Raw genomic sequence first — 12,670 nt, forward strand, 5'->3', positions numbered from 1 at the left:
AGGGGATTTGGTCCCCTGTAGCCCCAACGACAGTTGCTGTTCAGTCTGCAAGGGGAGCCATAGGTGTGGTTACTACAGAGTGTTCAGCCCCAGTGTTTACCATGAAAGTCATTGGCCCCCTACTTCTATTGCAACTGTAGGCTCCCAGGGGCCTAGGATCAGGGAACCCGGCCGCCCCTAGTTTGACTGTGCTTCGGCCAGGCCGATAAGGTCTTGGACTGGCTCAGGCTGGTACTTTCCTTTACCAGGTTGATGGAATGTCTTTGGCCCTTCAGGCATCTCCCACGGTGGGGGCACTGATTCTTCCAATGGCCAGTCTCTTTGCAGTAGGCGCACTGGTCACAGCGTAGTGGTGGTCTCCTTTTGGTTTCTCTTTTCCGTGAGGGAGCAGCAGCCTGCTGCACCGGGCCTGGGTTCCCTAATGCTGCTGCCAGGAGAGACACTTTTTGTTTCATCAGCTTATTAGCTATCTTTTGGGCCTCCTGGTCGTAGTTCACAAACACCCTGCTTGTGATCTCCAGTAGCTGGCTGTTGTTATCCCAGCAAAGCCCTCCAATTTCTGAAGCTTGCAGCGTAAGATTGAGCCACAAATGCTACATTGACCATGCATTGGTTTTCTTGTGCTTTGGGGTCAAAAGGGGTATACACCCGGAATGCTTCGCACAGTCTCTCGTAAAACTCTGTGGGTGACTCCTCTGGCTTCTGGAGTACTTTTGCCATTTTTTACACATTTGTCGGCTTTTTAGCCCCAGCTTTTACCTCCTGCAGTATGGCCTGCCAGTACCTGCTGAGAGACTCTCTTCCATTTGGGATGTTGAAGTCCCAGTTGGGCCTGGCATCTAGCACAGCCCCTGAGGCCCATGCTGCAGGGTCTAGTACACTGTCCGGTGCTTGTCCTTGGAGCCATCCCCACGCTTCTGACAGAACCCGGTGTCGTTCTTTGGTATTGAAGAGAGTTAGGAGTTGGCGGCAGTCGTCCGAAGTAGGCTGATGAGTTTGGAATATGGTCTCGAGCAGGTCAGTCATCGCCTGGGCTTTCTCCGAATAGGACGGGGTGTGCTGCTTCCAGCTGAAGAGGTCGATTGTGCTAAATGTCTGATAGTAGAGGACAGGGTGGCCTGGCTGGAGTGTGCCATCTTCTCCAATCTCAAAGGGACCTCGTGCCTCTCGGAGGGGCATCTGAAGGGCCGTAGATTGCTGAGCTGGTTGCGTGGCCAAGTGAAGGCGCTGTGGACTCAGGTGTGAGGATCGCTCGGGCTGTGGGGGCGGCGAAGGCACTGATGGTGAAGTTGCGGGTAGACTGTGCTGTGTGGAGACTGGCGGAGCTGCTGGGATATACGACAGTGGGAAGAAAGGTTCTTCCCCAGGGTCCCCTTGGTGGACAATTTTTGTTGGCTTTTCCTTGTTCTTTTGCTCGGGCTACTAGTACCTTACTCTGTCCCTGCCTACTCGTTCAGAACAGGGCCCAAGGGGGCACTACAGAAGCGATTTGCAACCATGAGTCTATGTACGGAAACTGTTCTGGATGTCCAGGGGTCCCTGTCACTACCTGGTACACAGCTATAACAGTGGGGAGGTCTAAGGTCCTTTCTGAAGGCCATCCTACCCCGAAAGCTCACAAAGAGTATGAAGTTTTCCTGGGGTCAGCTTGACCCCATAATCCTCTGAGAAGCCTTTCTTAAAAATTTTCAACATACAGTTTAACACAGTTGGCTTAGAGGTACCTCCTCCCATATTTGCCTTAGGGAGCTTCCCAAGGAGGAAAATAGACCTTAAAATTTTAAGAAAATAATTGGCAGAGAGCCCCTATGTAACAAGGGCTGTTTGGAGATAGACAATTCTTAAGTCAATTCAGTAGTTAATTGCACCCCCCCCCCACCCCCGCCGTGACCCCGCCGTGTATCCCACCCTGTGATTGTGACGCGAAGACAAACAAAGGATGGGTGCCCCCTCCAAAGAGGAGACCATTCAGATGTTCATCTGGCCGCGTCCCGAAGGAGCTTAGGTGATACTTGGCCGTAGCGGACTCAGCTTTGTGACTTATCATCGGACACTAGTCCAGTGCCACCCTGGACTGTATGCCAGATGCCACGGAACCACAGAATGAGCCCACACGGACTCTGTAGCCTTTAGGGGACGTTAAGGGTGCCCAGCCATGGAGCCACAAACTCGTACCTGACCGATCAAACCGTTCAGGCCGCTCATTCATTCACTCATTCACACAACAGGTTAAAACATTGCCTCCCCACTTTTGGAAGGCCCTGAGCTATGTCTTCCTCGCCTTTGGAAGACCCTGATGTCTTCCCCCACTGGGAAGACCCTGACCTGTGTCTTCAAACTGAAGACTAGGTGGTGATCAAGCTCCTCTTCCATCCGGAGACAGGACCTGACTAGGAGGGCTAGGGCCGGGGCCTTACCTTATCCTGTGGCCTTTCCTGGTGAGTTAGTCCATCCCTCCTATGAGTCTGGTTGGAGGCTCAGCCATCTGGAGAGTAGGAGCGCCGGTCAGAAAGAGAACCTGGAATACCGTCAGGTGGCACGCCTCCCCGTTCATCTCGGAGCCCCTCTTCCCCGGCCTGGCCCAGCCACCAGTCCGGCAGGCGGGTGTGGTTGAGAATCTCGCTGGGGACTCCAGAAATGTTGCAGAAAAATTGCAAAACTCAGATCAGCAAGAAACCAAGCAGCACTCGGAGGGTTTGGAGAACTCAGGATTTTTACACCTGTGGTCCCAAAAGAGCTTGTGCTCTGAAAAATTAGGGGCAATTTTGCTTTTATACCCACGTTGTTACAGTTGGCGTGGGCTGATTTACAGACCCCGGGAGTTGCAATGGGCTATGGGCAGTTACAGAGCGTGAGATTTTCAAACAGGCACTAAGACAATACATCTGTTCAAACAAGCACAGCAATCAAAGGGAAGGATGAGTTTCCAGGTGATTTCGAGACCACTCTGCCCTTTGGCCTATGCAGCAAGCGTGTCTACAGAAGCAGAACAGAGAGCTGATTACAAGATTAGCCATTTGAGGGAAAAAAATTCCTCTTCATGATTACAGAATATTTTTTAAGGTTAAATACTAATTTAAACAGTAACAGTGATATGGTTATTTTGCTAGATAGTATTATTCTTCCTAAGATTTAAATTTTTTAAAAAATGTCTGCTGTACAAACAACATTTAAAACAAAATTTATTGTACAGTTTTTTAATGTAATTAATCTTTTGTTTTACTATTGCAGATAATGTTAGTTCTATTATGACTTAATTGTTTCTTAGAAATTGCCCAACCAACTCTCTCATTTTATAAATGGTGAAATTGAGTTATAGAGAAATCAGCTGATTTGGCCTTAGTTTAATTAAAAATATTTCTGAAAGAACACCTTCAATTATAGCACTTTACATTCTCTTACTGTTAAACTTTAAGATTTAGATAATTTTGAATAGAATGATGTTATATTTATAATATTGAGATCTTTAAGACAATAGAGTTTTTTCTTCTTTTATTTTTAAATACAGGTATAGGCGATACAACAAATAACTGGTAAAGGCTTAAAATTTTTATAGTTTCTTTGTATTCTTACATTTGTGCTAAATTAAAATAAATTAGTAAAAATACATTATCATGAGCAATTTAAAGCAATTGATAGTCATCATTTCTCTTAACAGGTTGAAGAAATATGGACACCAACACCAAACTGGTCATCAGCACAATTTTTGCCAGCTTTTTCACTTTTCAGCTTCTTTTCCACTTTCTAAGTGATTGGTTTTCAGCAAAAGTTTCTTCAGGTTTTAATAGTCTCAGCTTCAGAAAGAAGATTGAATGGAACTCAAGGTAAAGCTTATGAAAACGTAATTGATTTTTTTAAAGGCTAATTTTATGAAGTAAAATTATTTAAAATATTTCCAAAAAGTCTTTCATTTAAGATCTAATAAAATCTAAGGTCAAAATTTTTATTTGACCTTAGGAATAAAAGAAAAGACAAGTAGACAGATCTCATACAAGAAAAAATTTAAAACTTATACTGAAAGATGTTAGGAAACATTTATTCAGCTTTCTGGGGAAATGTGCTGACTGTGGAGGAGTGCTGTTTCGCATTCTTTGAAATGTTTATGATGACAAACACATGTTCTTTGGAAATGATAACAGAAGTAAACATTTGTTGGGGCTGCGAGTAGTCTATGTATAGTGTTGGCTGCCTTTGCTCAAGGGCAGTTACACACCACATACTAGAGAAAGTGGTGTGAGGTTCGTGCATCTGCCTCTCTCTTTTAATGAACTTTTTCATTATAATTCAGAGCCCTCCAGAATCTATTCTTTTGTTATACAATCCTAAAGTAAAAATTGCTTTTTAGATTTTTTTAAATAAAAAAACAAGTAGAAAATGAATAAGATGTAAAGATGAGGGCTGCAGTAGTTTTCATTAGTTGGTTTCTATATGTGCACCTCTTTAATTTCTCACAAGATTTCAAACACAAAATGACTGATGACTACCTCACTGGCTTTAGAAACCTTCAGATGCCTAAACATCAAAGTGCGTTTTCAAACCTCGGTGAATCAGAGCAGCTATGGGAATATGTTTTGTTGTTGTTATTTAGTTGAAGTTAATGCTAACTATAAAATGAATTCAGCAGGTCTCTAAGATTGCTATAATTAGTTTTCATTGAAATTTCCTCTTAGAATTAAAGACCTGCCAAAGTCTAAGTATTTATTTGAGCATGGGCATATTTGACCTGAAATCCCCTATCTTTGTGCCAAATTGTTTTACAGACTTCCACTTTTATCATTCAGGCTGTGAATAAGACTTGTTTTTTCTTTGGCACCTTACACTGATATGTTTGGTTCATATAAGCTACAGGTCTTTTCATCCAGAAAGTGAGGTTTCTTTTTCCATGTATTTTTGAAAAACGAGAGGCATGATTTGTCTTAAGAATAGTACAAAGATATTGTTCAAATGTGGGATATGAAAGATATTAAGCATTACTTTAAAAAACCTTTCAAACTTAAAAATAGATAGACTGATGAGAAAGAAAAGGAAGAGACATGGGGACATACATTTTATGTGGTTAGATTTTGAACTATTTTCATTTCCTTGGTTGATACAGGCTCGGAGGTAGAGGCATTTGAATCTTGGAGAGCTGTAAGCCAAGAAATAGGAGGGCACAGGGGGATAGAAGCAAAGATGAAACTGAAATGAAATGAAGAAATTGAAAAATACATTGCATCATTCAGTCTTATCACTGCCATTCTATGATACATGGAATCACTGTTTGGGAAACTGAGTTTCTATTTGAAAACAAATCTGGGATTATATAAAGTAGATTACACAATCCAAATGATGTGTTCTCGTTCTCCCTCTCTCTCTGTCTGTGTCTCTTTGTCTCTCTCTGTCTCTCTCTTTCCCCCCGCCCTCAAATTTACTCGTTTCCCACTTCAGCTGAGTTTACATGGGACTTAAGCTGTGAGGTGGAGAGTGCAAAGAAGGAAAAAAATTGACTAATTTTTGAATAAAGTTAAATCCAGCCTCCAGTCTAGACAGATTAACATCACTCATATAATTCTTCCTAGTAATCAAGAGTCTCTGAATAATGCATGGTCTAAGTCATCTAGTAAAAAAAGGACAGGAGGAAAAAAAGTCACCAGAAAATTCAGACCTGAGAGATAACAGTTTAATTAATTATAAGCGAGAAATTGCTATACTTAAATAGTTGCTTTTCTGAAAACATACATACTTATAGGTATTGTTTATGTTATAATTAAAAGTTTTTCTCATATCCACTTCCTTTCCTATGGTATAGAAAGTCTTATTGTTTTGAAATACAATAGACACTAAGGAATCTACATTTTGCTTTGCTAGGAAACTGATTTTAAAGAATGAAAAATGAAATTTTTACTAACAAGTTTCTGAACAAATAGACTTTTAATACAGAATAATATGTAAGCACTGGGTGTTTTCTTCCGTTCATTGTAGTGCGAGCTATTTGATCCAAGTAACATTTAACTTTTCTCTCATGAATTACCTGCCATTTCCATTGCTGAGTGCTTATAGTTCTTCCCATTAACCATGTAACATCTCAGTGGAGAAGGGAGTTTGAGGCCTGAACATCATGAACAAAATGTTAGATTTTTTCCAAATGGAAACTGATATTTTTCATCTCATCCTTATTCCTTCTATGAAAGAAAATTCGACCTGGATCTTGTGAACATTTTGCTTTGACTTGGACATTTCTTTTAAAAACAGATATTCTGTGTAAATTTATGGTCCTCAGTTTTTCTGTTTAGAAGTTCTTTCATATTAATGATAAAGAGAGATTAATAAGAGCTGCCTTAACTTTCTTGCAGATTTGTTACAAGAATCGAGTACAATAATGCATGTGAAGGTGCATTTCATGGTCTGTTTGAACATGGGGTTGGTTGAGGCTAGTAGATTTGGAAGTCATTTTTGACTGATTGGAGCAGGAAACGAATTGAATTGCACAGTGATGCTGTTGAGGAGGGAGCTCTGAGCGGGGTGCAGGGCATGGGGTGGTGGGCTTACCAATCACCACCTGTTTGCACAAAACCCTGTCAGCTGCATTATGAGATGTGCTTCCATTTTAGAACTTTTAAGAATCTCATGCTCTACAGACTGAGCTAGCTGGGCCTCTCGTTCATTTTAGAACTTTTAACCAATAAGTAATTCACCAGTTTTCTAGCAGAAAATCGTAGACCTGGGTATCCTTCTTGTTATTAATTCCAAAGTAAACTTGTGGCCCTTGGATTTCTAAGTGACAATTTTGCATTATACATACTATCAGATATACTCCATTCCTCTGGATTTAAGTTCTTCATAATGTTAAATGCTTTACACAATTAAAGTTTATTGGCAAAGAACCTGAAATCCTACGTACATTTCATTTCATTTCAGGGTAGGATCTACATATCATTCTTTGGTGGTTGGGGTTTTTGGCCTGTACATTTTCTTCTTTGATGAAGCTACAATCAGTGATCCACTTTGGTAAGCTGTTTCTTTCCAATATATTCAATTTGACTTACATTTTGATATTAATTATTAATAAGAACATCTCTTTAAAGCAGAAAAAATGTTGATGGTATATGGTTTATTAAAATGCTTGTGTTCAGACTTATTTCTGCACGGTGCATTAAAATGATTTCAGATTTGAATACAGATAACGAGGGCCGTTTTGCCTTAGTATCATTGTTATCCAAATAAGGAGAATACGATTATGGAAACATTTATACTGTGTTAGTAAAACGAATTATTGTAACCACTGTTTTGAGCAAAAATGAGTTATTATTGAGATAGGCTAGTCAACTTGGATAATATCTACTTAAGACTTGCTTTTCAAATTTATGTTTGTCCCATCATTTGATATCAAAGGTATGAAAATTAGAATTATAGATGTCTATATAAGAGGAAGTTAGTACCACATGAGATTTGAAGCACTAGTAATAACTATGTTCAGCAATAATAGGATAATTTGTAAAATGGTTCTTTCCGAACATTTTAAATGTCATTCCAAAGGTAGAGATTTTATAAACTGTATTTCCTGGTGTTTTATGAAAAGAGTTCAGCTCAGTTTGAGAGATTGGATATGTTTTGAGAAAGCACTGCATGGCGAAGTGGGGAGGTTTAACCAGGTCTTTTGACCATCTCTGTTTGACTGCAGTGATTTTTTTTTTTTTTTTAAACACCTACAGCACCTGGTCTTCCTAGATGGTCTCCCATCCAAGTACTAACCAGGCCTGACCCTGTTTAGCTTCCGAGATCAGAGGGAATCGGGAGTGTTCAGGGTGGTATGGCCGTAGACACAGTGATATTTTTTATTCACAAGTATGGAGTTATGCATATCAGAATTATACTAGTATCAATAAATTTTCATTGGGAAGATATTTTTCAAAGTGAATCCATTTAGTGAATTTAATGCCTTTACCAAGTTTTTTGTGTAATCTGCCTAAACAATTTCTAGCTTTTTTCTTTTAATATTTTTATTTTACTAACACGATTGTTAACAGAACCAGTTCTTTTGCAAAGTAAATTTTATAACAAAGATTTGATTAATCAATCAATTTTTGTCCATATCAGACTTTTACTTACTATAATTTTTGGTATTTTGACATTTTCTGTGATGCCAAAATTTATTCCAGGTCCAATGTTCCTAGGTTACGTGAAGAAGACGTGACTTCTCTGAGTCTTTCCATTTGTAGTTTAATTGTTATCAGTTTTATTTTCTGTTCATTTCACTGGTAGTTCACATTATAAGTCAGATGATAAAGAACTGAAAATTTGGATTTGTTTCTTGAAGTGAAGAGCATTAGTGCAGCAAAGTGTAGGATCTTGATATTTGGAGGGGTAGAAACATCAGGATTAAAATGTCCTGTTCCGACCACGTCCTGACGTGTGGTTACAGGCAAACCTCTCCAGTGCACAGTAAAGTGATGATGATAATAGTATATGGCCTCAAAAGCAGGGGTGGTCTAGGTGATTTCTTGAGGTCAAATCTGATTTAGAATAAGGAAAAATAAAAAAATCAGCATCTGGTATTCTATTTCAGTTCTTTTGCAAACAAATCACATGAGAACATGTTTATAAAAAGTTGTCTTTTGATAAAACTACTTTTTTCAAACTTTTAGCTAGTAAATTTAAAAAATGATTATTCATGCAATCAGAAGTATTATCATAGTACTTATGCAAATGACAGTTTACCATTTGAGAATCTGTAGAAAGCATTTTAATTAATTTTAAACTTTAATAGAAAAAAAAGTAGCTGTCATCTATAACCTATGTGCTAAAGAAAGATACTTTTTTTTTTTTTAATATTTATAGGGGTAATTCATGGCTTGTAAAACTGAATATTGCTATTTCTTCAGGCTACATCATTTCTGGTATGTGGTATATTATTTACTGGTTTTTTTTTTTAAATCTTTAAAGTTCCATTTATTAAAAAGACAACTATAAACAACCTATGAAGTATTTATGTTCTAACAATTTCATAGCTGTTTGATAAAATAATACACATAAAATGAAAAGATTAATATTTTAATTAAATTTTTAAGTAACCACTATTATTCACTAATTCACTGTTTCTTTTTAAGTTACTCATGCACAGAATACATAAACTATGCTTTTAGTTAATTTATTTGAGAAGTAGCTTTTAGGACCCAGACAGTGGGAAAAAATGCCTGCTGTGAGGGTTGAACATGAAACGTTTTCTTGTCGGCTCTCTGGTTCTTGTTGGAGATCAGAGCTACAGAGTGGGACCCTGTTAGGACTGGACAGTTTTCACTAGCAATGGTCCCTTTTTGGCCTGAAGAACCTCTCAGGTAGAATTCCTGTGAAACTAATGTAGTTTAAGCTTCAGCACCCCTCATTTGCAAGGGCCCTTGAAATGTGTTCCCATGGACATTGTTTTGGTAAAATTTGCAGAAGTAACTATTTGAGCCATAATCACTTAAGATCAGGGATTCTTTCTATTCCAGATTTCCCTCTGTCATATTTCTACCCATGTTTTGGATGGAGTTGAAATAAACTTTGATACGATGAGACAGGGGAAGTTAAGTTGAGCATATACCATAAACTGCTTTTTGAAAAGACATTTTGGATTGTCTCCATAAAACAAGAGAGGAATAACAGATCCCACATTTGGGCATTTATATAGAGAACTCTATTTTATAATTTTTAAATTTAATAAATAATTGAAAGAAAATTCAAATAAAAATAATGGAATATGAAGTAAAAATGATAAAGGAAGTGATCAAAAATTAGATTATACCAAAACATGTAATTCATTAAGAGGAAGAGATAAATTTTAAAGAGAAATAACGAATAGGCTATTGGATTATTTGAAGGCCCAATTAAAAGAAGAGTGAATCCTGTTAACTCCTTGGAAAAAAATTTGCTTATTTGGCGCAAAATGCTGTCATTGACAAGCATAACACAAAGTTTATAATATGCCTCACAAACTGGTTAATATTGTTAATTCAGAGAGTCATCACTACTGGGGAAATCTCGTATGAAAGAAACAATATTTTCCCAAATAAGATAATAATCCAAAACCCTTAAAAATAAGAGCTATGAGCTGAAGCAAACTTTTCTAAACCAAGCTGAGTGAAAAGTGAATTCTTTTTATTCTCTCTATAGAAATATTACAAGATCATTATCATATAAATTGGTGACTAAAGAGTACACAACCAAAATATGTAGGGACAATGTGTTTAGATAGGTATACCAGGCAGTTAATGCCTAATAGTGTTATATTTTCTGGATTTCCACATTTGTGCTATTTTTCTCTTTAAAATTTGTAATCTGATTTTTTTGTCTTTATAAATATTCACATCTAGTTTTATATTAGTAATTTTTTATTTTTTGTAAAAGAAAGTCTCCGTACTTTATAATCTTTGAGCCCATAAAACTATAATCCATGATAGCCATTTCTTTCCAGGTTTAAATTTCATGTTTAACAATTGGGCAAAGAAAATAGTTGTTAACAGTTTTTTAGAAGTTTCTGTTGTGTTAAATGAAACTATTTTCTGAATCGTAGTGTTTAGATTCAGGTTCTTTTAAAGAAAATTGATGTCTTGACCTTTTTGGTGTATCTTTTCCATAATCATCATTCTTGGTGGGTTTTTTTTTGCTATTTTGAATTAATATTTAACTGTACCCTTTGTTAAATTTTAAACATTTTTTGTTAAATTAGTGTTATAAATGAGTTGGTCATTTTTTACCTTTTCTGTGGCCATCTCATCTGTATGAATTATTGTAGTGACCTAAATCAATTATTTAAGTTTATTTTAAATTTATTTTTATTCAGTAATATTTTCACTTTAACCCTGAAACGTTATTCATTTATACTTTCAACAAATACATCATATAGCTATATGCCAGGCACTGTGCTAGATGCCCACACTTGGTCTTTGTCCCGGAGGAGTTAAGGTAGAGTGGGGGAGCTCATACTTCATGATAAAATGGGTAATTGACAACAGAGGTGTGAACGAAGTGCTATGGGCTCAGAGTGGACTGTGATAAATTGTCAGGAGAGTTAAATGCAGTTTTCTTCCTGCGTATTATCTTACTTATTTTTCCTTCTTAACAGACTTGTTGATTCTTATTTTGTATTGGAAAGTGATTGGTGACAAATATTTTATAATTCATCATTGTACAGTTCTGTGTGCCTACTTCTTCGTACTGGTGAGTGCCGGGATTTACAAGTCGAAAAGCAGACAAGTTTGGGAGGAATGACTTAGGGGTAGATGTAAATCTAAACATACAGTTCTTAATTTATGAAGACCAACTCAAAATGCATTCAGGGGTTCCTCTTGTGATATGCTATCTTGTTTATTAACAAAAATTACTTGTGTTAGTATGCCTATTTGGATTCTTAAACTTTGAGAAAGGTGGATGACTTCAGTTTCTTTTCACTTGAAACCTTTAGGATCATGAAGCTACTCATATTTGTCTTTTGAGATGCATTTATGATTGAATCTGTAGCTAGCCAGGACGTGGTATAGAATCCTGTGTACTCAGCTAAAATATTTATTTTCTGTTCAATTCCATATGTAATTCCATGTGCATGCATAATTACATGTAAGCTGGAGCCGTCAGAGAGTCTCGCTCAGAGACCGTCAGAATTTTAAGACTGAACTAATAGAAGATACTCGCAGCAAATCTCAGACAGTAATGCATATTAAATTTGATATCTAAAATTACTTTTTTATGTATTATACATTTGTAAATTAGCAATTTTATATCCCTTGCTTGTTTGTTAGGTTTTTCTACAATGAATTACTTTTCAACCTAGATATACCAACAAACCCAAGATAGATATTTAGAAATGATAGATAGATATAAACTAGGATGGTATAAATTTTATGTAACAGATATGGTATACCATTCTATGTTGTCTGTTTTAAAACTTAAATGTAACCACTGCCTTTTTTTTCTTAGTTGGTATTACTATAATCCTTATTCTTGGTCATTTGTGACTATTTGGAGGGTTTAAAAAAAAAATCATACCAATGTGTATTAATATTTTTCTATTCACAAAGATACCTGGTGAATAAGATGAAAATTTGGCATTATTTCTATAAGAATAAGATATATCAAAGCATCTCTCTATATAAATCCAAATAACTTAATATAAATGTTATATATAAGTGCTCATGTGTCCCAAAAGGTATCTATAATTGCTCTATTTATCTGAAGCAATAGGCTGTTTTTACTAGCATTGTCTACTGTTTATTTCTTTGCCTTCCTTTTTAGATTTTAATAGATTGCAGGTAGTTATTTATAAAATACAAATTTCTACCTTTTATATGTCTTCAATATTTGGCATATAAGCACTTGTTTTCTAAAGACATATGCTAAAAAGACATGGAAACTGACTTACAAAACAGTGGTTAGCTCTGGAAAGAATGTGTGTGTGTACCCATGTGAGCTCAATATCACGCTGTAGTTTAGAAGTATGTTATCTGAACATGAATCACAAATAATCATTGTGCTGTGAAAAGAATGTCAGCTAGTGAAAGATAACCGGTCACTTACATGCATTTGTAAATATACTATGACTTAACTGTTTGCTCTTGGCCACTGCAATCACAGGCTTGGCAAATGGCTGGCTGTACAGGGACTTGCAAGTTGAATATTTATTTATGTGGGATGAGTACTGTTTTCTCTTTGGACT

General features: G+C 36.9%; 1 protein-coding gene and 1 non-coding gene across 7 annotated transcripts in view; one reads left to right on the forward strand and one right to left on the reverse strand.

Moving 5' to 3' along the window:
* Positions 1 to 12,670, forward strand: part of LOC102898858 (transmembrane protein 56) — an 88,076-nt gene that overhangs the window by 60,336 nt on the left and 15,070 nt on the right. For all 6 annotated transcript variants that reach the window (XM_025052230.1, XM_015595457.2, XM_015595455.2 and 3 more), the window contains 4 exons: positions 3,659 to 3,824; positions 6,898 to 6,987; positions 8,818 to 8,876; positions 11,084 to 11,178. In XM_025052230.1, coding sequence (XP_024907998.1) covers positions 3,670 to 3,824; positions 6,898 to 6,987; positions 8,818 to 8,876; positions 11,084 to 11,178 — 399 coding nt within the window. In that variant the 5' untranslated portion in view covers positions 3,659 to 3,669. The remainder of the gene's footprint in view (positions 1 to 3,658; positions 3,825 to 6,897; positions 6,988 to 8,817; positions 8,877 to 11,083; positions 11,179 to 12,670) is intronic.
* Positions 7,683 to 7,801, reverse strand: LOC112469158. Its single transcript, XR_003042481.1, has one exon. It is a non-coding gene; the product is annotated as a 5S ribosomal RNA (ribosomal RNA).

Source organism: Pteropus alecto, unplaced genomic scaffold (genome assembly GCF_000325575.1).
Source record: "Pteropus alecto unplaced genomic scaffold, ASM32557v1 scaffold106, whole genome shotgun sequence".
Lineage (NCBI taxonomy): Eukaryota > Metazoa > Chordata > Mammalia > Chiroptera > Pteropodidae > Pteropus > Pteropus alecto.